This window comes from Hippoglossus stenolepis, chromosome 3 (genome assembly GCF_022539355.2).
Source record: "Hippoglossus stenolepis isolate QCI-W04-F060 chromosome 3, HSTE1.2, whole genome shotgun sequence".
NCBI classification, from domain to species: Eukaryota; Metazoa; Chordata; class Actinopteri; order Pleuronectiformes; family Pleuronectidae; genus Hippoglossus; species Hippoglossus stenolepis.
In genome coordinates this window covers 14,755,461-14,779,940 of record NC_061485.1, presented here as the reverse complement: position 1 = coordinate 14,779,940, position 24,480 = coordinate 14,755,461, and the positions used below count along the sequence as shown (strand labels likewise).

Here is a 24,480-nt window from a genome sequence, read left to right as displayed (position 1 = left end):
ACCCCCTTAATCCTAGTGGATATTTAAAGCCCTTAGGATCACTAGTCCTTCTTATTTTAAATCATCTCAACTTCCTAAACGGACATAATCACTCTAGAAAGTATTGCTTCTGCAAGAAATGGACCATGTGCATGCAAAAATTACTTTCTTTTGTTAATCTAATTTGGTCTTGACCTGAAGTATGCTTCAAATATTCAGCACAAACACGCTTAGAGTGGTATGCAAATGTATCCCTTGAGTTTACAAGATGTGTATGTTTTGGAAAAGATAAGGCTTTGACTTTCATTTGATCTTCTGATACAGTTTTATATGTGAAATGCTTAAAAACATTTAAATGGGTGGAAATGGCAGGAAATACTAGATAATATGACTATCTCATAATGCGAGTTGTATAATGTTTGTTTCTATATGCCAATGTTATGCGGGACATAACAAATTTCCCATTATCTGAGTCAACATCTGGCCTGCATCAGATTTGTTTTGTAACTGTTAAAAGTTAGGTTAGTATGTATATGTTAAGCTACCACTGCAATATGATTGGATGTTTTCACTTTGTTGTAAATAAAGCAACTTTTTGAATCATTCAAAGTCACAGTCATTGCTTTTTATAAATCAAATAGCTTGAAAAATGTTTTTATAGTAGAACTGATCACAGCAAGCATCTTTACACTTTTAGTTCTGTCTCACCAGGGTAACATTCTGAGGTCAAAGGTCAAATCAAGCTTTGGTTAAAATAACAAGAAAAGCTGATTATTTATTCAAACTCTAATCTTAAACCTTTTTTGTGATGAATCTATTTGAGAAACAACTACAGTATTTATTGATATTTGTTACTTCTCACCATTATATTCTCAAACATATAGTTACATTAAATATAAATCGAGATCTAGACTCTCAGCCGAGTTATTGTAAAGCAGGATCAGAAAAAAGACAGTGACAACAGTTGGTTAGATGACAGAACATGTTGAAATAAAGCTACTCTTCATTTTCCCTCTTCCTTATAATTCTCCTTCATGTGTCATGAGTCCTTGATGGGTCATCGCCTGCTTCTCCTTAGCTCCTCACACCTGGCTGCCTGTGATTGGCTCGTCAATTAAGCAGCCCTGAGGGGAAGCATTTATTTGAGGCAGCTCCACACACTGACCACCTTAGTGATTAGCTTATCAACAGTTTTACACACAGCACATGCGTAAAGTGCACTCATCATCAGAGGTGGGATGCCTTTTAGAAATGATATGCTGTTCTTCATAGTGACCGCGACTCTAGCATCTCTACAAGGTTTTAATGGACAAGCTGTTGATTTAGGAGCTTTGCCTGTGTTACAAGGCAGACTTCACTTCAGGAGTGTGGTGTCTGATGATGGACAACATGGATCTGCACTCCCAACTCGATACGGATCCCTCACCTTGTCTCCTAAAGGGGGTGATGAAAAGTTGGCTCCTGGTAAGTTACAGATCATCTGTCTCACAATGATACAACTCAAAGAAACTGACTAATGACTGATGAGAAAATGTCTCTTAATGTCAATAAGGTCTGAGATGTGCTTTTAATTTAAACAGGCTTAAGAAATGTATAAGTAATATTTTTTAAGAAACTCTGTGGTGAATATCCTAACATCTATATATTAAAATATTTGACTCTAAATTGTAGTGCATCTTTTCATACTACTTTAAATATTATGGGTATTGAATTTGGATTAAGACTTGAAAGGAGAAAAAAATCCCTCATACATAGCTGTGTGAAATCTGCCAGTTTCTGTTTAATAAAGTCCAAGTGAACATTTGAGAATGTATTACTTTTTACTGGGAATGGGCAATGTACAGTCAGTTACTACTACTCCAACCCACAGCTTTAGATTGGGCAGATGAAACTTGGATACCAATACAACTTTGTATGGATCATAACATGAGACAGAATTGCTATGAAATCTGCATTTTGTTGTTAAATCAAAAACAATTAATGAGACTTGATGTGTATGGTCCTATACAGGACATGTGTCAAAATATTGGTCTACAGCAACATGAGTGGTAGGTTGTTTTTTTGGAAGCTTGATACAATATCGGTTCAGAGTCGGCGAATGAATTTGGTTAAATGTTGTAGTTTATAATGACAGACCTGTAACATCATCAACAGATTGCGTTTGTGCTTGCGTTTCCAGTGTCGCACAGTTTGATGGCTGCAAAACTCAAGCGTCTGGATCCATCAGTACAATGCAGCGACAACTTGATGACTCTGAAGGTCAAACGGATAGGAGCTCCTCACGTTCTTGTGAATAGTGGTAAGTTTCAAATTAGATTGTTTTTCAATGCTGGACAACGCGAAATTGTCTCCGTTTTAAACATGGTTCTAATGACAAACAGGTGTGGGACCTCTTACCCCTCTGCCTCGAATGCCCTCCAGCTGTGGCTCCTCTGTGAAGAGGTCCCGCAGGCATGTGGCTTTTGCTGCACCCTACCAGGGCTGCCATGTCACCCAACAGGTAAGGTTCATTTCTTGTATCATAGTAGCTAATTTGGTCTTTTTAAAATCATTTGTTATCATCTGTAAACTGCACAAAACTGAAAGTATCTCTAGACTTTTATCTTAACACTGATCGCACTCCTTCAGTAAATCAACTTTTGTTAGTTACCTCTCCCATGAGGTTATTTTATGTCGTCACCCTTGTATGTTTGTTTGTTGGTTGGTTATTTTGTCAAAAACTACAAAACAGATTTCTATGAAACTTGGTTAAAGGATGGGACATTGGCCCTGAAAGACTCCGTGCAGATCCAGAATTTTTATTTTTATCCCTTTCTTTAACTTGTAGGACATTTTATACAATTTTCACAAATTTCCCACTGAATAATAAATGGCTCTTGATTTATCTATCAGATTTTAATGTGGTTTTATGACTGTTTGGCCTTTGCTGAGTTATATGCCAAAGTGCCATTTGAGTTTACTTTAGTTTTAAGAAAGGTGACCTAAAATTCTTACATTCTATGCTCAACCTATTTAATTTTTCTATATCACAGGGGGGTGACTATGTACTACCACTGCGTTTATGGGGGAAACCCATGACCATGTCCTGCCCTGCTGTGCTACCACCACCTTCTGTTTCCTGCTTCCCAACTGGAATGGTGGTGAAGTTTGGGGGTATTGCAGCATATGAACTCAAAGTAAAAGGTAGGTGACTTGACATATTGCTGTTTTCTTGATTTCCAGAATGGCTTTGGTCAGTTTTCTAATCTGATATTAATGCTGTTGCAGTTTCTGGTGCATGGGTGTATCTGTCATCAGTCTGTGACAGTTGTGGAATTGCTGTTGACTCATTACCTGGAGGATTGACACTCACTGCACCCTACAACAGAGGCCTGTGCATAGAGAACAAGGTATTGTGGTTGCCATTGTGGTTAAACACTGAGATGTATGCATGCTTTTGATTTACCCAGTTTCTTTCCTTGCAGGATGAGGAGTATTTCCTTTCTCTTCTCTTGTTGGATGTTGAGCTCTTAGTCACATGCCCCTCATTACCTGAAATTAAACCAACCACATCAACAACTTCACCCCCTAGTGACAGTAGTCCGGTCTGGCAGTTCCCTCATTTCCATCAGTTTCCTCAGTACCCTCAGTTTCCTATGTTTCCACATAAACCAGTGTTTCCTGTGCCCACTCCTCCAGCACACACCCCTGCTCCTACCCCGAGTACAGTGGCACCACCACCCCAATGGCTGCAGTTTCCCTCAGGTCCTGCACAGTATCCACAGTGGCCTCCGTATAACTTCTTTCCCAGAACTGTACCGCCAACACAGTCTATTCCTAATAAAAACCCTGCTGCTACTCCTGAGACTGATTTACCTCAGATGCCACATTCTCAATATGATTGGAAGCCTGATCCTCAGTTCCCACTGCCACCTCAGTATCACTTCCTGCCATACCCTAAACTCCCAGAGCCTCAAGAAGGCCAGCACCAAACTCTTCCAAATCCCAAACCTGTGAACCATCAGCCCAAACCACAACCTCTGCATCCTCAGATCTACCAGGTCCCTGTGTTGTATCCTCCACCAAGGTATCCCCCTCAAAGACCAACTGCTGCGCCTGCCACCGCTGCAGCCAACACCCTAAAGCCTGCTGATCAAAAGCCTTTTTATGCTCCACACCCTTATATGCAATATTATGCGCCTCAGCAGGCTCCAATACCTGTATTTCCTGATCCTGCAACCACGCCTCATACAAACTCAGCTCCATTTGGACAGCAGCCTGTGCACTATGCCGTGCCTCCATATTACTATTTCCCTCCTCACCAGAAACCACCAAAAACTAAATAGTCTGCTGATGACCCCCAGGAGCATCACTGACTCACAAATTTTGATGAACCTCATAGATTTGGCTAGAGAACTGGAACAAACACTCCAAGGATCCTTTCCTACTTGATGGAAATCGATCGCTACAGGGCTAGCAACTTGAATATCTTGTCATGCATTTAGCAAGAGGGATTCAAAATGTCAATTTTCTCAAGCGGGAAATAAAAAGCAACTTGAGATACACAACCATTGCCTGAATGTATGTTTTGTATATTTGTTTTTTGTCTGAAGTATTTGTAAATAAGGACATTCAGGGCTGTGACTTAAACACTCCAAATCTCCAAATTTGGTGCCCTCTGACTTAAAACCACAACAAGAGCCTATTGCAATTTCCTTGAGCCCAAGGGTGACTTCTTGATATCAATATGAGACAACAGTGCAAGTATAATAAAAATGTATATGCAGGTAAAGTTTTTTTTATTAAATTTTTTGCATTTGAGTATAGTTTTTTGGAGGGTATAAACTATTTCTTAAATGTTGAATTTTGACCCTTGTCAAAAATTCAGGTTCCTAGTACAGAGGTTGAAATGCAACAATAGAGGTCTAAAAGCTTTTTGTTAATCTATTATTTAATCCCGACATTAGCGAATCATGTGTTTTTGTTTAAATCCACTGGTGCATTAATGGTTTCAGCTCAACTAATATAGATTCTTATATTACTATTAGGATGAATATGGACCATGCGCGTGCGTCTTCCGCGCATCTCCTCTCACGTGACATTCCCCCAGCCAATACGCGTTTCGTTCGTCTGAAACACTTGCTGTTTTTTATGAAAGTCTCATCCACTTATAGAACATTCTTTTACTGTAGACATATTATTCACGTACGACACATTTCCCCCCCCAGAATACGACATTCGAACAGCCTGCGGGCCGATCTACGGACTGACGCCGGATCCCCACGCAGCTTCCTCCGTGCAAACAGAGCCGCAGGCGAACACCCAGTTCACAAACACCGCGACCGACCGGACCGGCTCCTGCGCGCTCCCATCGCGGTCATGTGCGCGGCCGGCGAGGTGTCTGGGTGCCGCTCAGCTGTTCTGACGTCGAGCACGCTATTTGACGTCACCGTGGGAGTGTTCCGCCGTCGGGAGAAATGAACGGTCATCAACACAATCCTCTCAGCGCCCATGTAAGTTCACGCTGGCTAAACACTCGCATATCGTCCTCCGCGAGCTGCTCGTTGAATGACTCGCGTGTCCACGTCACTCGGCCCGCGCGCGGCTCACGGTCTGCGGACGGGGGTTTACGGTTGTGTCGCGGTGCCCCGGGCGCCTGAAGCGAGCCGTGGCTGAGGAGATGTGTTTTTTTTTTTTGATTAGCTTGGGAGGCTAGCCGGAATGCTAACTGACAGTCTGAGTGGACGGATGGCGAGTAAGCGCCTGTTTTGATCGTCTGGACAGCCTGGGTGGGCGACGTTAGGTGTATTTACATGTGAGTGATGCTTTTTTTTAATATTGCCATTGCTATATATAATTGGCGTTCAACTTCAGAGACAACACCCAGGTCTGACAAGTACATATTTAATTATCCCACAGCGGTCAAACCAGGACATGCTAAATGAGTTACAGTACGCTCAGCTGACTGTGAGCGGCTTGTCGTCAGGAAGCACTGGATGCTGTTACCTATAGAAAGAGAGATGTTGTCTAGTGCAAACCTACACTGGAGGAGCTGTAGCACAACACCAGCCTGCAACACAAGCCTCCTGAGGTGTGATTAAAGCCTGGTGGTGTGGGACAGACGGTCAGCAACACATCTCCAATCTAAACTCTCACATTGAGCCTCTCATACCTGTGGGGAAAGTTTAATTTATAAGGCACATACATGGAGGAAGATTAAAAGTCCTGTACAGGGACGATAAAGAGACACGTTTAAAAGAAACCAGTTTAGAATCAGGAAGCAGAGTGTACAGCAATTTAAAGAAAGTACAATAAGAGGTAAAGTGATTGAAAGACGTAAAGGAAATAAAACTGAAATCTGTACAAGAATTAAACGAGTTGAGGGAGAAAATCAATTTACAACAACAAATTAGAACAGTGTGAAATAAAAGTAGAATAAAATAGAATAACAGCCTGACCTTGTCAAATGGTTTATTCTGAAGATTTCAATTTGGTTGTAAAAACTGCAATGGATGGGACGTTTCTCAGACCATCAGGCAGCTGGTCCCAGCGCTGCACTACATCGCCACTACACCCTGAGGACTGTGTTGTGTCGCTGCAGGGCGGGTTTCGAGGTAGTTGGTAGAATGTAATGTTTGTAGAAGAACTAGTTACGACAAAAGGATGCCACATTATTATCATGGCTCTGTCAATAATGTGTGCATGAAATTTGGTTATGACGATTCAGAATTCAAACAGTTTTATCACACAGTTTTATAGTCAAAGAGGTAATAGGGAGTAATGGCAACCAAAAATAGTACAGCAACCAAAATCCCTGATTCTGGTCTATTACTTTAATTTTACTGGCCTCAGAATCGGATAAAGCTTATCAATATTGGTTTTAAACAGGCAAAGAGACTCATTATTGAGCATTAATTTACCTGATTGTACGAGAGAACTTTTCACATGTACATCACATTACGTGGTGGATTCACGCGTTCCAATCTGCAACGTTGGGAGTAGCCAGTGAACGTAATGTAAAAGAGAGTGAGCAGAGGGGTCATCATGGATGTGTGATGCATCACCTACAGTAAATCTAAGGTGATTTGTTTTGGTGATCTGTCCCACAGCCTGGCAGCACAGTGGATTAGTAAAGCACGGACTGTCATTCATCAGCCTAGTGTTTGCATCTTTGAAAATCAGTAAGCAAGGTGGTAATAAGGGAATGTGTGTTTAAGATTGTACATTAATGGTTTTGCCAGCTCAGCATTTTCATAGCTTCAGGTGTGCCCCCCCCCTCGCCTGGGGGCGGGTATTCAAACAGCACACTTTAAATATGAAGAGGGGCTGATATCTGCGGCTGTGGAGGAACTGGAGGCCATTGTGTCTCTTTACAATCAATGTGAGGCACTTATGCCTCTGTAAATCAAGAAAAACGCGGCAGTGTAACCTCGCCCCGCTCCGCAGCACCGGTGTGCACCGCGAGGTGAAACGAACGCCCTCCGGTGCACCGCCTTAGCCTGTAGTGCTAGCAGCTGGAGGGGCAGAGAAACCATCAAACTGAGCACAGCGGTTCATCCTCACCTAATTTAACACGACGATTCGCAACAACCCGCAATTTAGCGATAAACTACATTGACACTTTCAGCAAATATGTCTTACTGTTGTGTTTGTTACAGACCGGGCCTACGAAAGTTAGCCGGCGAGCTAATGTCATCCTCCTCTTATCTCGAGCTAACGTTAAGCTGCTCGGGCTCAGACTGTTTGCAGTAACACAACTTAACTCATAATTACTGATGAGGATTTGTAATGTACTTCATCACAGTGTCCGCCTGTCATGTTTGAACAGTGACACCACGTGTGGAGACACTAGATGCACCTGTCACACGCTGAGAAATCCCAATATCATATAACATGCATGTTGACAGAAAGCTCTTTGTATTTTCTTTACTGACTTGCCTCAACAATAAGGAACCTTATTTGCAACAACAGCAGTTCTTGAATAGGATGGTGGCAGTCATATACAGGAAGTGCAGAATATGCAGAATCTTTGTGTTAAACTATTTCTACTGTATATTATTGTGTTAACCAACTGTTGTTACATTATCACACTGAACCATTTTATTCCAGCTGTGGCTGTGTGAGATTATGTCCTGCATATATCCTCAGGAGAGGGGGGGGGCTATTTGGCAGCATTAATTAACATTAGACAATTAATTAAGCTAACAGGCCTTGGGGGCCTGCGCTGTACAGAATTACAGCACATTTCATTTTTCCATTTAATTTATGAACCCTCAAACTTGCGTGAGCTTGTTTGTTGTTGTTTTTTAATCACTTCCCTTGTCATTGAACCTAAATGTCTGTTTGATCAATGTGCTTTGTTCATGTAGACTCTGTAACTTCTTTCATTTGAATGTAGGGGTGATGTTTACTGCCATGTTATATGAACACATTCAATCTTAAGTCGAGAGCAAACCCTACTGACCTGGTTCTTTAACTTATCTAACCTGTAAGGTACCCTGTGGAGTTAACTCATAATATCACTGGTTTATTTTCAACGTACTTCCCTCTGTTTGTCTGTTTGCTGTTTGGGGCTGCAATCAGCGACCTCCTGCTGCTGGACGGAGGGTTGAAGAGAGTGGACTTCTCTTTTCAAATAATGTCTTGCTCATCAGAACACGTGCTGGTTTCTTTCATGTATTTCGGCCCCCGTATGCTGTCACATGTGCAACAGCTCGTCTGCCCAGGGTCCACACAGACATTGCTTGACTGTGTCACCAGTGGGTAAAGACTCCTCAGGGTACCTTTAACATTCAGCATTGGTCGCGCTAACAGAGATGGTGCAGAATCACCATATCTAGAATACTTTGTCTACCCTCCTACTCGCATTTTTACTGTCTTCTGTCTGTGATTTGTTTTATTTTCATTTATTTATTTTATGGTTTCATTTTCTTTTTTCTTCACTCTTTAAAGCAGCCTTGGGTACCTCGGAAGGTGCTACACAAACTTAAGCTATTGTGATTATTTATGTTTGAAATTATCTGTATTGCACCCTCAAGTTTTTCTCTTTTCTGTTTTTTTCTTTGCAGCATGTGATTTTCCTAAATGTCCTTGGAAACAGCTGACTAAAGTTTGACAGCTATCTCATTAGAATTACCCAGAGAGCGTGGTGCAGGGAATTTGCTTGGATTACTAAGCCCTTTCCTGTGTTAATAGACCCACACTTCATCTGCTGATGACCACATACAGAGGTATGTTTGTCTGAAGATGGATTCTTGCTGTGTTTAGCATCCCTTTATCATAATAAAAGCTTGCCTCATTTTACTTGATCATATTGTTGCTGAACAATATTATTGACATTACTCTGTATATGTTACAATATATAGGCTACTATACTATTAGAATTTATCAATTTAAATCAGATAAATAATAAATACATTTTCCCTTACATTTTCATATGCAAGAGACAAAACAAAAGTCACAAACTTATGACTGCTATAGGACAATGTAGGAGTACAGGTTTGATACATATAGGCCGACCTGTGCTGTAGCAACGTGTCTTGAATGCACGTAAAAAACCTAAATGCCCCTAGACATGCACAACACTAAGAAGATGGCGTGACCTTGAAACACGCTGCATGTACAGAGAGTGATAGGCGAATGTCGGCTGACCCATTTGCGAGAGAACACTTTGCCCTCAGCCTTGAGGTGTCAGACACCGCTGTCCTTTCGTTATAGTTAAAGGATGTGGTTTGATGTCTCTGCACAACCTTTGTTCCTTTGCCTTATCTTGAGCTTACAAAGCACTGAGTTGACTGTGTGGACTTAATCAGTGATTCATAATCAGGAAATGTGGTTAGAGAGCAATTCTTTTTTCTATGAGAGGCACCAGTAGATGAAGGTTAGTGATATAATCATATTTTCTATGTAATTACATCATGGTTTGCGCTAATGTGTCAACAAATATATTGATGCTGATGAATGAACGTAATAGTAGTAGGTGGATGCTAAAACATCAATTTAAACATGAATAAATCTATTTAAAATTAGTTATTCTTTGTACAAGCATGTTGATCAGCAGGAAAATTGGTAGGATACTATTTAGTCGGCCTCCGGGCCTCCACAGTGGGATCCGTTCCACTGCAGACTCTGCTCTCAAATCAGCTCCACTGTCAAGACAAGAAATGCACACAAAAAATACAAAATAATATTGTTTAGACTTCTAGTGGAAGCAATTATATTATGTATTTTTATTCAAAATTTTTTTCACATAACATAAAACCAATCAATTCCCTAAATGTTTGTCTGTCCTGTTCTGTTATGTAGTACATAACATGATTACCCAATCGCATAGGGGTAGGCAATGTGGCTCAAAATTGTGATAAAGAAATTAATATTACGATAAATGTCATATTATTATGTCATCATTTATGCCACTAAGCGGAGGATGTGGCTTCAAACTGTTTTTTTATGAGCAGAGAATGACAAACACTTGAGAAACAGCAAAATAAAAAAAAAGTCTGAGGTTGATCAGTTATGTGTTATACCTTCTTACGATGCTGTGGTAAAACCACTGAGAACTTCCTCTAAACGACGAGAGAAGAAAAAACACCTGTCCTTTCCTTGTCTGACAGTGGAGATGACCTGAGAGCACAGTCTGCACTGAGAGCGGCTCCACAGAGGAGGCCTGCTGTTCTACCAGCTACCCTTTAACTAAGGGCTTTCTAACAGCAGGACCAGCACTGAGTCACTATGTGTCACTAATGGAGCAGTTCATTGTGTTTGTGTTGAGAGACTCTGCTGCTGGCTTGTTAAGTGATGTTTAGTTGCTCTGCTGACTCGTGCAGTCTTTTTACGTCTGTCTGTCAGGTCCACCACTTTGTGCTTTGGTTATTTTATCTAGGGTTCAGGAAAACATGTAACACGTCCAACTTGTGTCTTAGACTATAGACTATGTGGGTGCTTTGACATTAAAGTGAGAGTAAATCAAAAATTGTTTTATTCTAGTCATTATGAAAAGCTTTTAAGGAGCTTTCCAGTTGATAATGTTCTGCAAAATTTTGTAGAGTTTGTTATTTCTGCTTAGTATTAATAAGTGTAATTTAGGTTTAACAATGCAAGTATGTAATTTAGGACACATACTGTGCAAACAAAATCCCTCCTTCCAAAAACCTTCCAATTTATGCTTTACCGCTGCTGAAAACCAGTGTAAAGTCAATGTTTGTGGTTTGATTCCATGTGAGTGAAGCGTGCAGAGACACAGCAGAACCAGTGGAGCTCTAGATGTCACTGGCATGAGAAATCACTGTGCTTGAACACTGGTTTTAAAGCTTTTAGTTTCATTGTTGTATAACTTATTAAACAAAGATTGTATCAATAACCATGCAACTGGGTTCAAAATTGAGTATTTTGGCTTTATTGAGGATTATTTTTAGAATAGGGTCAAAGTATTACAAGAATAAAGTCATATTTAATAAGAAAAGTCATATTTCATTTTTTTAGGATCCAAAATCTTGAACCAATCTCACTGTCTCTTGAGTAACTATGAACCTCTGTGAAAATCACAAAGATGTAACTAACAATAGCATCACTACCAAACATTCTGATACTGATATATAGCCTAAAATTACAACTTCAATACATAATATAACTTTATACTAGTAAAATTAGGACCATATTCCCTGAATTTCAGATTTTTCTTCCTGTTAAGTGGCCTTAAAATTCATTCATTCAAAATAATACATTTTAGCCAAAATCAGATCAGTGTCTTCAATGTGGGTTTTTCATGTTAGGTACTGTGAGCTATTTTTATGCTGATGTACATTTAATCGTGTGAGACATCATCATAAATGAAAAATGGTCGAACGCGTTGATCCATGTGTGAGCCATGTTTTGTCATGTGTCTTTCTATATACAACTGATTTCATTACTTAAACAGTGTAATGTCATGTAAGCATTATTTGTGCTTTTATAGTTTCCAGGCATGTACCACTTACTGCTGGCTCTTATCTTTTTAAACAAAGCTCCAGTTTCTTAACGTCAGCATGTTTAGAAGCTTTTAAGTCTCATTTGATGCAGGATTCCTTTTACATATCCATTATTACAAGTTATTGCTCAGTTGATGGCGTGTTCAAGTCTGTAAATGTCTGGGTGATGCCTGTATTTGACCTGTTTTCCTTCTCTTTTGTATGGAGCATTTTATTTATAGTTTTTTGTTTATGTTTCCGCTTCATTTAGTCGATCCTGCTTTGTGAGTCAGAAGAGGAAAGGCGGGGCTGATGGTAAGCTCTCACCTCCTTCTCTTTATTTCTTTCTTTCTTTCTTTCTTTCTTTCTTTCCTTCCTTCCTTCTTTCTTTCTGTCTCATTACACATCGGTCAACTAAAAGGGTTTTATATATGTTAGCTGTCATTAGCGAGGTAAAGACTTGGAATGGTTTTTTACATTACAGAAGTGATCCTTGTTATGAAATGAAATGCAAAGAGGTGAAGGCTCTGGATCTTAATCAGATGAGAATGACACAACAATCGCTTTCCATTTATAATTTCATTTACAGTTTTCACAATCTTTTTGTTAGCATCACGTAAGCACTCCGTTATGTTGATTCTGTTCATCTTCATGATACATACTTTCTGAAATGTAGTTATTCAACTATCTTGAGAGCTTTTGTACAACTGAGCTCAGAATAAAACAATGAAATGAGATTTCACAAAACGCCAAAGGTTTTCAAATTTCAACATTTCAGAAACTGTTCTCAAAAGCTTGTTTATTTTGTAGATTTTGGTTTTTGCAGCCCTGGGTTGGCACTGTCAGACATGCCATCTGCTAAAATGGATACCTAGTGTAATTATTAAGAATTATCAAGAAACATCTCATATTTTGCTGAAAAAGTGGTCACGTCTGTGCCAACCCAGTTTAAGTTGCTTAGTGTTTGTTTATATTCTGCTGCTGCTGTTTTTTATGTTCGTCACTCACTGCTGCATGTCATAATCCATTTTATTTTCCTTTTGTGGTAGACAAGCATGACATTGAGTCAAGCCACAGATGCATGCCCACTCAAAAGGCCCAACTGAGCACCATCCCCTCTGCTTCCCGGCTTTCAACCAGCCTCTCAGGGGGGGTGGGGGGCGGTGTCATCGGGGTGCAGCTATTCCCTGCACCCCCCAGTAGAACCTCACTGTGAAACTGGAGGTCTCTGATGGAGCAGGGTAGTAGTGAGCAGAGTCCAGATGAGCCGGACACAGGAGGCCGAGCGGAGCTGGAGGTGGGCAGGAGGGCGTCGGAGTCAGAGCACGGCTTGTCCAAAATCACCCATAATGCCCTGGAGAACATGGGAGCGTTGGGCCATGGCCTGAAGCACTTCTTCCAGCCACAGCGCCGACGCTCCTCCGTTTCCCCACATGACTCCGCCTTGTCCTGCGCAGGCGCCCCTCCCTCCGAGCCCACTGATGTAGTGTCAGAAGTAGGGGATGCTCCTGCATCCTCGGCCCTCCCTGTGGATTCTGACAACCCTGCCGCTTCCGCCCCTCCTGCAGCTCTGAGCCGTGTTCTGCTGCAGATCCGAGGTGCTCCACCCATCATGAAGCGAGGCACCAGCCTGCAGAGCCGCCGCAGCAAAGCTGGGGGTGTGGGGGATGCTCCCCAAAAAGGGAGCCCCCAGATCCACAGGCGCAGCACCCACGAGGCCCTGCTGCAGGCTGGACGCCCACGCTCCTCCTCGACCACAGACACACCTAGCAGCCCAGCATTAGCTGACATGCTGCTGACTTCTGGTTACCACTCCACCGAGGAGCCTGACAAGGTGAGTTCTTCAGAGGAAGAAATTCCCTTCTTGATGCCAATGACTCACTGGGTGATTTCCGTGTTATAAATAGAGCTACAACAACATTCACTACTCCTTTCGTTTCGGCCTAATCTGCAGATAGTTTTTCTTATTTTTATTGTGTTGGCTACAAAATATCAGAAAATAGTGAAAATAGATAACATAACTCAACACAAGTTGACCTCTTTGATGACATCAACGGAGCCTTCTTCATTTAGGAGAGCTGGATTCTAAGACACACCCACAACTCCAGCTTGATCCTGAGGAACATAGTCTAGGTCCTCAGCATCAGAGATTTCAGACTTAAATCAAGACCAAGAATTGCCTCCTCATTTTCCTCATCCTGTTCCTCATACAGCATCATTATGAATATGTCAACCCTAATTCTGAAATGATTGCAACCAGCCATACTAATACTCTGGATAAAGAAAATCAAAAGCATATTTTCAAATGCATATCGATCAGTCTATTAAATGTTATATTTCAAATTTTATTTTGTTGATCTAGCTATGGTTAACTAGCCAGAAAATAAGCTAGCTAGCTAACAGCTAGTTAGTATTGTACATGTTTCTCTTTCTCAATAGTAATGGATTGTAAAATCAGACTTACATGCATCAGATGTGCAAAAGCAGCTGTGTGAATTGAATAGTAGGTGCTCCGTAGTGAGTACATACTGTTAAGGGTCATTTTGACCCATGTGTTTAAAAGTGATTTAGAAATACAAAATTTACGTTTGTTTATAAAGTAAGAAAGGAAAAAGGGAAATTATGATTTGTGGTAATCAAAAACAAGATATTTAATGAATACTTAGAATATTAAATGATAAAATACATTTATTTAAAAAATATAGTAATAAACACTTGTGCATGAAATAACACAGGAAATGAATACGGGTAATTGTTGACCTATGTTGTGCATTAGATCGGTAGTGATACAAAAGGATTTGGATGATCAAAAACAAGTTAATTGGGAAATACCTGAAATATTGAATCATGAAATTCACTGCAAAGATAGAAAATAAAAGCTGAAACTTTGTGTCAAGGGGTTAAAAGGCTGTTACTGGTTCCGATGTTCCAGGATGAACCTGTGAATGGGGAGATAAACTGTCAGCGGTGGTAGGTCAGAGATTGCCTTTGAGTGGTTGTCACTATGAGCTTTAAGCCTTTCTAATTTTAGCTTTGGCTGTCTGAGTGTACTTCAGGTCAGATAAGGCTCGCAAGGATAAGCGATCTCAAACTTGTGTCCTGTTTTGTTTTTTGTTGTTGTTTGACTCTGAATGTTCATATGAATCTGTAAACAATATCTCTAATGTTATTATCAGTGAAATTTAAAAGGTCAGATATACTAGCTGTAACAAGAGAATATCTGGAATGATCAAACATAAGGAAGTAGACGTCATAAATACTGGCTACTCCGCAGTGTGTGGAATGGAGTTTAATTAACAGGTATTATAAGCAGGTTGCAAACATTGCACTGTGCCGCTAATCTTGTAAAAACCTTTTGACCTGTTAATTTGTAATTGGCACTTCTCAGCTGAGATCCATTTATTGCTACTCAACAGCTGATGCCAAGGTAGACAGCTTCCAATTGGTACAGAGAAGTCATCTCAGAGCATTAATTGTCTTATTTGCTGTTTGCTTGACCTTTCAACAAACTTATTTTAACATCCTAAACCGCAAACACCTGTGGGCCACTCAAAAAACTAATTATCTTTAAAAATATATATATATTCCTAACCTCTTTATGTTTTACCAGATTCATTTTTTTTAAAAACTTTTGTAGAATGAATTTAGGCAAATTTAGATTTTGTTTGTCATTTATGGCACTATAATATCAAAGAATTTGATTTAGAGTTCGCTGTACTTCCAGCCATGGTTGTGCTGTTTCTATTGAGGTGCAGGACCTTATATTGCAGTGAAAAATGAACCCACAGTTAATATAAATTTAACAGAAGCCAAAAAAAACGCCCAGAAACTGCTGATCGGGGGCTTGAATCGTGAAAAATGAAACCCCTCTTGACGGTCCTTATTTTTCCTGTCTTTAGATACTGTGGCATTGATGCTGTTGTAAATAATCACTAAGAAAACTGAGGGGAAATGAAAACCACACCAACCTGATCACAAGCCACAGCTTGTCACAGCTACTTGTTCACCCAAGATGCTTGACACCCTAAGTCTCAAGATTGGAGAACCCAGTTGTTTTCATTATTGCATATCCTGTCACAGCTTCAGTTGGTGTTAGAGCAAAGCTACACAGTTTAGATTTTGAATTGTAATCTCCCCCTTTTGTACTCAATCAGACAACATAACTTTCTACTCCATTGCACATTACAGTAGGGGCTGGTCTCTCTTATGATTGGGTCGATTCATTTTGTGTTAATGACCAAAGTTTAATAATTACCTTTCTTCTCAGTGTGGGCCTCAGGGCATCAAGTGGATTGGCCTGGACTTTGTAAGAAAACATCCCCCTGAGGGGAACATTTTTTAATCGATGGCATAACTCCATTAGAAGCCTAAGTTAACTCGGCTACAATTAGTCAATGTATTTTTACATCCACATCTCCTGGAACTGGAGCTGAACTGACCATCAATAGGGAACTGCTGCTTTACCTGCACCATCTACTGTTGTGAATGTGTAGTTACATTCAAGTTAAGTATAATAAGATGACATTTGATACTTTCTAGAAAATTTACATTGAAATTGAACAGGGAACACAGTCTTTAATCAGACCATTACATCACAGTATACAAACTGTTTCAATTGAGGTGTTAATGAGGTGTTAATGTCAAAGGCTGACATTAAGTTTTCATAAGAGGTGATTGATGACATGATGACATCAAATAACAATGTAATTTTAGATTTTTTTATTATTATGAACTTATAATACATGTAGTAATTTTTTTCAGATTTGTGATCTATTGGTCTCTTTATTTATTTCAACAGCTGGATCGTTATGATGGATCGGGCCTCGCTGTGTCGCCCAACGCCCTCCCCTACGGCGCAGACGGTTACGATGTAGTTGACAGTACCCCAGACCCCCAGCGAACTAAGCAGGCCATCGCGCAACTCCAACAGAAGATCCTCAAGCTCACAGAACAAATCAAGATTGAACAAACGGCGCGCGATGACAACGTGGCCGAATACCTGAAACTCGCCAACAACGCAGACAAACAACAGAGTGCACGCATCAAACAGGTGTTTGAGAAGAAGAACCAAAAGTCCGCTCAGACCATCCAGCAACTGCAGAGGAAGCTGGAGCACTATCACCGGAAGCTCCGAGAGGTGGAGCACAACGGCATCCCTCGGCAGCCCAAAGACGTTTTCCGAGACATGCACCAAGGGCTGAAAGACGTTGGAGCCAAGGTGTGTTTTTATACTGACGCCTTCATTATTCTTTGCTGCCAAAATCCACTCTCATAGCATTATAGAAAAGGATTTATGCCATTTTACTGAAAAAAGGTTACACGTGTAATATCCCTTTTTAAAACAAAGTTTAAAAAATGTGTAATCTAAATCAATATATTTAGTTAAATTCAAGATAGCAACTTGCCTAAGTGTAACTAATGAAATAAATCATAGCTGCATTGGATGTAGATGGGCCAGTATGACACATATTCTCATGCTGACTTATTGAGATGTGTTAGTGGCGCATGTAAGAGCACTTCTGACATCTTTCTAACATATTGGAAGTCAATGGCGTTTCTTCTGTGCTGAAAGCCCTGTAGACGTCTGTCTCGTCTGCTGAGTAACATTTTTACATTTTTGAAGAAAAGGTTGGTGACCAGAAGCCACAAGAGGGAACATGTTAAATCTCAGTAATGTGGCACTAATCTCTTCGTATGTTGTTCATATTTTTGTATTGAGCTCAGACATCTGTACATAATTATGATATACATTTTATCAGCAGCCCAAGAAGTTGTTGGCTAACGCTGGCATATTGGAAAAAGCTTGACAGAAGGAAATATAGAGGTGGATTGATTTAAAAATGAGCTGCATCATTTCCATGTACCAACCATATAAGAATTCAGGATCATGAACCTTTATCACAGCTTGTCAATCATTATTTAAGATCAGGACTTTTCCTTCCACCCAGCTTCTGATCCCAGAAATCAGATTAGAGGTTTAGTGCTCGCATCACATCACAGCACACCGAGTACTAAAAGTTAGAAATGGCAGCATATAAATAAGTGGCTACCACAGAAGGTTAATTTGTATAGTAGTGAGCCCATCTTGTATCTTTTACTTTTCATTTTTCCAATGCAGCTTGCGCCAGTTGACCTTATAGAGATGCATTGTAAGACCTGAATACTGTCAGCTGAATATTGATTCAACATCAACATTCAGATAGTCCTGATCAGTAGAGTAGTGACATGAAGCCTATTGGGACATTTGCATCTCATCCAAAATATTGTCCTGGGACATTTTCCGCCTATTTCACCCATTTACAGCAGTTAAACCAAATGTCACATACAGACTGGACTTGTTCTCGCTGGTTACAGGTTACCGGCGGCTTGTCCAGCTTCTCGCAGGCCACTCATTCTGCAGCCGGAGCTGTGGTGTCCAAGCCAAGAGAAATCGCTTCCCTCATCCGTAACAAGTTTGGCAGCGCCGACAACATTGCAGGCCTGAAGGACTCCTTGGATGAAACCCAGGGAGATGAAGCTGTTGGTCCTGGGGCAACAAGGATCCTTGGGACTGGACAGTTGCAGTCCAGTCCGAAGTATGGCAGCGACGATGACTGTTCGAGCGCTACGTCTGGATCTGCAGGAGCCAATAGCACGACTGGAGCCCCTGGAGGCCCCTCTAGCTCCAAGGGCAATACCCTCGAACATGGCCAGGCCTCAGGCTTTGATGCTGTTCTCCATGAGATTCAAGAACTCCGGGAAAATCAAGGTCGACTTGAGGAGTCCTTTGAAAACTTAAAAGCCCACTATCAGCGGGACAATACGATGATCATGGAGTCCCTGCAAGAGGAACGATACAGGTAGCATATCATATCCTGTTTGCTGTAGTAAAGTAGGTCTGTGCGGTAGAAGAAAATGTTCTGTTCATGATGTGCTGTTGTTTTCACTACTTTGCAGGTGTGAACGTTTAGAAGAGCAACTCAATGACTTAACAGAGCTGCACCAGAATGAAATTCTGAACTTGAAACAGGAACTAGCCAGCATGGAGGAGAAGATTGCTTATCAATCTTATGAAAGAGTGAGGGACATTCAGGTAAGCCTCGCCAAAATTAATGCAATGTGTTTATCATCACGGCCATTTCACTGACAGTTTTGCCTCTGACCTGCAGGAGGCGCTGGAGGCATGTCAGACGCGTATCTCCAAGATGGAGCTGCAGCAGCAGCAGCAGCAGGTGGTGCAGCTGGAGGGTCTGGAGAATGGCACAGCGCAGAATCTTCTTGGGAAACTAATCAATGTGCTGCTAACGGTCATGGCAGTCCTTTTGGTGTTTGTGTCCACTGTGGCGAACTGTGTCGTCCCCTTAATGAAGACTCGAAGCCGCATGCTTTCCACGCTGCTCCTCGTAATCCTCCTCGCCTTCCTCTGGAGGCACTGGGATGCCATTTCAGAGTATCTGCATCGCTTTCTCCTGCACCCCAGATGACCGGCTGGGACAGGCTTATTTATATGATGAAGGGACAGAGGGTTTGGGGCTGGTGTGCACACTGACCCATACAGGGAGTTGAATCTCAATCGTCCTACCTTTTCTTCTCATTCTGCAAATTCTCAAAACACTCAGCAGGATTGCATCAGAGGTTCGTCACTTTGTCACTTTTTTCGAGGAGTTTTTTTGAGAAGAATAAAACAGGATAACGGGAGGAATGGTTGGATGTTTGGAATTGACTTTGTGGTGCAGTTGTGACACTGGCGCATACTGGAAGGATGAATGGGTCGTAGTTGAAGGAGGGGCTGAGAGGACCGCACACTTGATTTCTCTCTTCTCAGTGAATTTGTTTACATGTGGAAAACTTTGCATCGTTTCTCCACAGAAGAAATTGTAATTCAGAGTTTTATTACTTTTGAGCCGATTTTAATGGGTATTGTTTTGAAGTCACTGCTATTTTTAATACAGCTAATTGATGGCTTTTGAAATTTCTTTTAACTCTAATGACATGACAGTGTTCTGCTAAGTTAGTTGTCCACATTTTCTTTTTGTAAGTTCTCTCTCTTCTGGTCTTGCCATTCTGTTTTTTTTTTACTCTGCCCTTTCTTTCCTCTACTACTCAGTCTTTCAAAATTTAAGCTTGTGTGACCAACTCTTCCTCTTCGTGCTCACTTCACTCTGAAGATTCGGGTGCTCAGACTTCACTGGATCAAATAGTAGTGCTTTCTTGACTTGTATCTTTTGGGATGTGTGAAGTCAATAACACTGGTTCTGCCACAACCAGGAAATGACTTATCAACCTATTGGAGTTGCGACCCTGCCCTCCAGGGCGACTGGATCCTACTTTCCTGGTGGCGTTTCCACTGAAGAAGAATAATCTATGAACTGAATTACATACTTGAAGAGCGGTTTAAGTGCTCAAAGAATCAGTGCTTCCGTACTGTTTCTGTTAGTGACAATGAAATAGTAATACTTTTTAGTTGATTTTTTTATTTTTTAACAAACAAACAAATAAATTTGCTGTTTCAAAAGGTGATATTGAAAGTATAACTTGTGTTTGTCTCCAATGTCTTGAAGTGGCACAGTATAATACAAACAAACAGGGGCACATATATCAGCCATATGTATGCAGTGTGCTGTATTTAAGAGTTGTTGCAGTAAACTTGTAGACCACTTTCCCTACACACTCACATATCCAAAAACTTGCAAACATGAATGTAATAGAGCTTAAATGTGACTTAAGGTCATGAGAGTAGCACTCGGAAAAAATAACAGTAGCACAATTTTAAACATCATCCTCGCAAACCAGCGACAAAAATACACACACTAACACCTCGAAGTCTATTAGGTACAACTATAGCTAAAAGTGCTAAAGAGAGTTGTTGATTCAACAATCATTTTGGACGCTGCAGTTTGTGGTGTTTCTGAATCGTGCAGTATACTGACAGATGTTTCTATTATTTAATCCACACCATTTAATGAGGGCAGTAGACTAAGGAAAACAACAAAGTGGCTAAATCATCTACAGCTAGATTGGCATGTAGAGTGCATTCCTCCGCCAAGGCCCAACAGTCCCTTGCACACACTCATACATAAAATCCTTAAATATGCCTGCTTCTTCATCGAGATCCATGTATTGTTCTCTGAGAAATTTGAGAGGTCCCCTCCTTCTACCAAGTTTCATTGAAATGTGCTCAGTAGTTTTTGTGTCCTGCTGACCAACCAAGCAACCAGCAGATGGGTGAAAAACCAGAAGAAGGCACAGAAGAATCTTCTATCAGGAAACGGTTTGTGAACAGGTTGAACAAAGCTGACAGGAGGGTCAGTGAATTTCAGTCTGAGATCTCACACAGGCCTGAGAGGAGATAATTGTGGACAGGCATGAACGTGTGGGTTTACTGCAGGTAAACAGGATATTTTATTTCCATTTCCTTTATTCTAACATTAACATTTTATTGATAACAATTATAAGTTAATTATAAGTATTTTATTTAGGAATGTGAAGTTTATTTAATTTATTTAATTTTATTTAGTTTAAATATACAGTGACAGCTCACTGTATGAATCATGGACTGTATTAGCTGTTGCAAAGCAACATGGAAACCTTGGAAATGTAAGCTAGCTAAGAGCTAACAAACTGGTTAAGGTTTGTTTTTAACACGTCGCTGTGATTTATTTTGTCGTAAGTGAAAGAAGAGCACACTCTGTAAAACATCATTTCATTTATTAAGGTTAAGTGAAAATATCAGCTTGAACCCCAGTGGTTTAATTCAGTCTGGCAGCGTGAAGTCCAGTGAGTGGTAAGTATCTAGTTAGCTATCAAGATATCAAGTTACTGCAAAGATGCTGTGTTTATATGCAAAGCATGTGGCCCTTCTGGGTTTAAGTGCAGGTCTTGAGCTAAATCTCTGCCAGTGAAGGTGAACATGTGTTGATGCTCAAACAATATATAAAGATTTATTTACAGTCATTGTGCTCAGAGCATCAAATTTAACATCTAAACATTTTCCACTGCACCGACTATCAACAGTTTTTCTGTGACTCACAGGGAACAGACTTCCAATTTTTAAAAATGAGTATATTAGTACACAAGGTACATGCAGGTCCAACTCATGTGAGTGTTTTCCTGGTCATTTGGGTATTTTTGATGTGGAAACGGGCAGCATCTTATTTTAGTTTAAACCATTTAATGCACAATAAGGCCGCATTGATATTATGGAGATGGAGTTAGATGGATTTATTATCATTGCATTAACACGTAGCACAACTGAGACAACTGAATTCACTTAAAGAGAAATTCACTAAACGAAGAGAAATCCCTATAAATAAATATTCGTGCAATGAAATCCAACAAATACTCTACAAGACATCACTTACAGATAAATTATTGCACAGGGTAGCCGCTGCAATTGTGCACGCCTCCCTGTACGCGTGTGTACATGTTGCACGTTTCTGGCCTGACAGTTATCTTAACCCAATCCTGTTCACGCCAGGTGTCAGACTTCTCCAGCTTCTTTCAAGACACTCATTCCTCAGCTCTAATGTCCAAACTGTGATTAGTCTTGTCTTTAGAAATTAAAAACTGACACGAGAACTCGGAGTGATTGCAGAGGACCTCGAAGACCAGCAGCACAGGTAGCATGTGCTTACAAGAGTAATGAACTGGGTCGAAAGAGACGTGAAGTTTGTGATGTATATTTGTCATGATCTTTTTTTTTTATTGAGCCAGTCTGTTTTAAAGCTATATAAAAGTAACTGCAAATTTTCCCATTAACACAAATATGACCATTAGTGAAATGAGGTGTGTGGCAGTTGGTGTTACTGGAGAGCTATTGAAACTGATCACCAGTTCTATTGAGTGTTGTAACTTGACAAGGAGGCACCAAATAACATTAAAAGAAAAAGCACAAGTGAGTAAGTTAAGATTTTATTTCAAGACAATATAATATAAAATCAGTTAAGAGCTTTTAATTTATTCTGCAGCCTTCCTCCCTCGTTTCGCGGTCACTCTGGGGGCAGGGGCTTCGCTGACCGTTTTAGTCGCCTTGCTCTGAGACACCTTTCCTGCCTTTGCCTCCTTGATGCTCTTCGCCGCCTTTGTTTTGGTTGAATCTGAGGCTCCCTTGGCATCCTCCTTCTCGACAGCTTTTTTTGCTTTTGGCTTCTTCGCTGGAGCAGGCTTTGTGGTGATAGCAGCCTCATCGTCCTTCTTTGACTTTTTGGGAGGTTTTGTGTCCTGAAATGAAAAATAAATTCAGTAACCAAGGCATTTCTAATCTTGACTTAACAGGAGCAAAGAACATTTACGCTCAGGCAACCCACAGCAAGTTCAAAATATAGTGCCAGGAATAATTTCAGCCATCAAAAAAGTACATACAACACCACATTATAGAATTTATAGACGACATAATCTGACATCTCTCACCCACAGATTGAGCATTAAAACATCATCTCACCTCCTTTGACTTGGCGGGTTCCTTGGCAGGTTCCTTGGCGGGTTCCTTGGCGACATCTTTCTTTTTTGTGGCAGCTGTAAGAATTTACAGGACATTTAAAATCACCACCTACAAGAATGACCCACCTGTGTTAATGTCACCAGTCTATTTTCACCTGCTTTTGGGGATTTCTTCTTGGCTGCATCTTTGGCTGGTTTTGGAGCTTTCTGCACATTAGGATCCGTATTCTCAGCTTTTGACTTTGGCTCCTTGACTTTTGGTGCAAGCTTAAGACAGGACAACAAATAACACCCTATTATTCACGCAATTTGACCCGCTTTAATGAAGCTGCAGACCTGACAGCTTACCCTGAATTTACCCATCGCGCCTGTGGCGACACTGGAGTTGGCAGGACGCACCAGCGTGCCAGTCTCCAGACCCTTCTTCAGGGCTCTGCGCACCAAGTGCTTCAACCTCACCAAATCCACAGAGGGGTATTTCTGTTTAATGTAATTCTGTATGGCTTGGGAGGAGACCCCTTTGCGCGAGTCCAGCTCGTTGAGCGCTTCTTTCACCATAATGGCTGTGGATGGATGAGTTGCAATTTTACGCACAGCTGCAGCATCTAGAGGACAAACGATATGTTGATATATTCATAGGAGAGAGGGATGGTTCAAACACTGGCCACACAGCAGCAGCAGAAAATAAATATTAGTCATTGGCGTTTGCTCACAGACCTGATTTAGCTTTGACTTTCTCCTCCACAGGCGCGTCGCTGGAGGATATCGCAGGCGCATCCGCAGAGTCCGCTGCTGGCTTTTTAGGAGGCATCACAACAGCAGCAGAATATTAAAAGAAAAACAGGACTCACAGTGCAGACTCCCCAAAGTGTAAAAGTACGCGACACGTGCTTCCTGCCGCTGCAGTCTCCGTCTTTAAGCAGCTGCTTCCAGTGGAATGAGACCAGGTGCATCACATCACGTCAGGTGCCATGCATCAGGGGTTGTCAATTACAGCCATCAGGGGACCGCGCTGACGTCACACCCCGTCCAACCTGGGCTGGAATCTTTCATTGATTATATGTTTGCACCAATATTCTATTATTAACAGGATCAAGACACAGTTTTCCAGTTTGGGATCAAGTACATCCAACCATGAATAAATCCATGTATGTATGTA

At 41.0% G+C, this 24,480-nt stretch overlaps 3 protein-coding genes across 10 annotated transcripts; 2 read left to right on the top strand and 1 right to left on the bottom strand.

Annotated features, from left to right (window-relative positions):
- Window positions 1-1,072: 1,072 nt before the first annotated feature.
- On the top strand, window positions 1,073-4,526 carry LOC118104504. Its single transcript, XM_035151430.2, has 6 exons — window positions 1,073-1,443; window positions 2,159-2,278; window positions 2,361-2,479; window positions 3,012-3,162; window positions 3,247-3,368; window positions 3,444-4,526. The coding sequence occupies exons 1-6, from the start codon at window positions 1,218-1,220 to the stop codon at window positions 4,302-4,304; spliced, it is 1,599 nt and encodes a 532-aa protein (XP_035007321.1). The 5' UTR covers window positions 1,073-1,217; the 3' UTR covers window positions 4,305-4,526.
- Window positions 4,527-5,101: 575 nt separating this feature from the next.
- On the top strand, window positions 5,102-20,402 carry tmcc1b (transmembrane and coiled-coil domain family 1b). 8 transcript variants are annotated; one of them, XM_035151426.2, is made up of 8 exons: window positions 5,102-5,471; window positions 9,027-9,188; window positions 12,175-12,218; window positions 13,472-13,737; window positions 16,702-17,121; window positions 18,258-18,742; window positions 18,840-18,975; window positions 19,052-20,402. In XM_035151426.2, the coding sequence occupies exons 4-8, from the start codon at window positions 13,516-13,518 to the stop codon at window positions 19,364-19,366; spliced, it is 1,578 nt and encodes a 525-aa protein (XP_035007317.1). In that variant the 5' UTR covers window positions 5,102-5,471; window positions 9,027-9,188; window positions 12,175-12,218; window positions 13,472-13,515; the 3' UTR covers window positions 19,367-20,402. The 8 variants fall into 8 exon arrangements, with proteins under 8 accessions (XP_035007317.1, XP_035007312.1, XP_035007318.1 ...); XM_035151421.2 differs by having other exon boundaries at window positions 12,953-13,737; XM_047339313.1 differs by lacking the exon at window positions 5,102-5,471 and adding an exon at window positions 5,478-5,773 and having other exon boundaries at window positions 12,953-13,737.
- A 2,375-nt stretch (window positions 20,403-22,777) lies between these two features.
- LOC118105060 (protein B4) lies at window positions 22,778-24,278 on the bottom strand. Its single transcript, XM_035152446.1, has 5 exons — window positions 24,039-24,278; window positions 23,670-23,926; window positions 23,477-23,588; window positions 23,323-23,396; window positions 22,778-23,102 (listed from the first exon to the last, which is right to left on the bottom strand). Exons 1-5 carry the CDS (start codon window positions 24,130-24,132, stop codon window positions 22,839-22,841), a joined length of 801 nt encoding a protein of 266 aa, XP_035008337.1. The 5' UTR covers window positions 24,133-24,278; the 3' UTR covers window positions 22,778-22,838.
- Window positions 24,279-24,480: the final 202 nt, after the last annotated feature.

Excerpts from the sequence above, each read along its gene's own strand:
- LOC118104504 (XM_035151430.2), top strand. The coding sequence starts at position 1,218 with ATGCCTTTTAGAAATGATATGCTGTTCTTCATAGTGACCGCGACTCTA. Across the intron at positions 2,279-2,360 it reads TCACGTTCTTGTGAATAGTG|GTGTGGGACCTCTTACCCCT; the intron begins GTAAGTTTCAAA and ends AATGACAAACAG. Across the intron at positions 2,480-3,011 it reads GCTGCCATGTCACCCAACAG|GGGGGTGACTATGTACTACC; the intron begins GTAAGGTTCATT and ends TCTATATCACAG.
- LOC118105060 (XM_035152446.1), bottom strand. The coding sequence starts at position 24,132 with ATGCCTCCTAAAAAGCCAGCAGCGGACTCTGCGGATGCGCCTGCGATA. Across the intron at positions 23,927-24,038 it reads GAAAGTCAAAGCTAAATCAG|ATGCTGCAGCTGTGCGTAAA; the intron begins GTCTGTGAGCAA and ends TTTGTCCTCTAG. Across the intron at positions 23,589-23,669 it reads GCGCGATGGGTAAATTCAGG|CTTGCACCAAAAGTCAAGGA; the intron begins GTAAGCTGTCAG and ends TCCTGTCTTAAG.
- tmcc1b (XM_035151423.2), top strand. The coding sequence starts at position 13,135 with ATGGAGCAGGGTAGTAGTGAGCAGAGTCCAGATGAGCCGGACACAGGA. Across the intron at positions 17,122-18,257 it reads TGAAAGACGTTGGAGCCAAG|GTTACCGGCGGCTTGTCCAG; the intron begins GTGTGTTTTTAT and ends CGCTGGTTACAG. Across the intron at positions 18,976-19,051 it reads AAAGAGTGAGGGACATTCAG|GAGGCGCTGGAGGCATGTCA; the intron begins GTAAGCCTCGCC and ends TCTGACCTGCAG.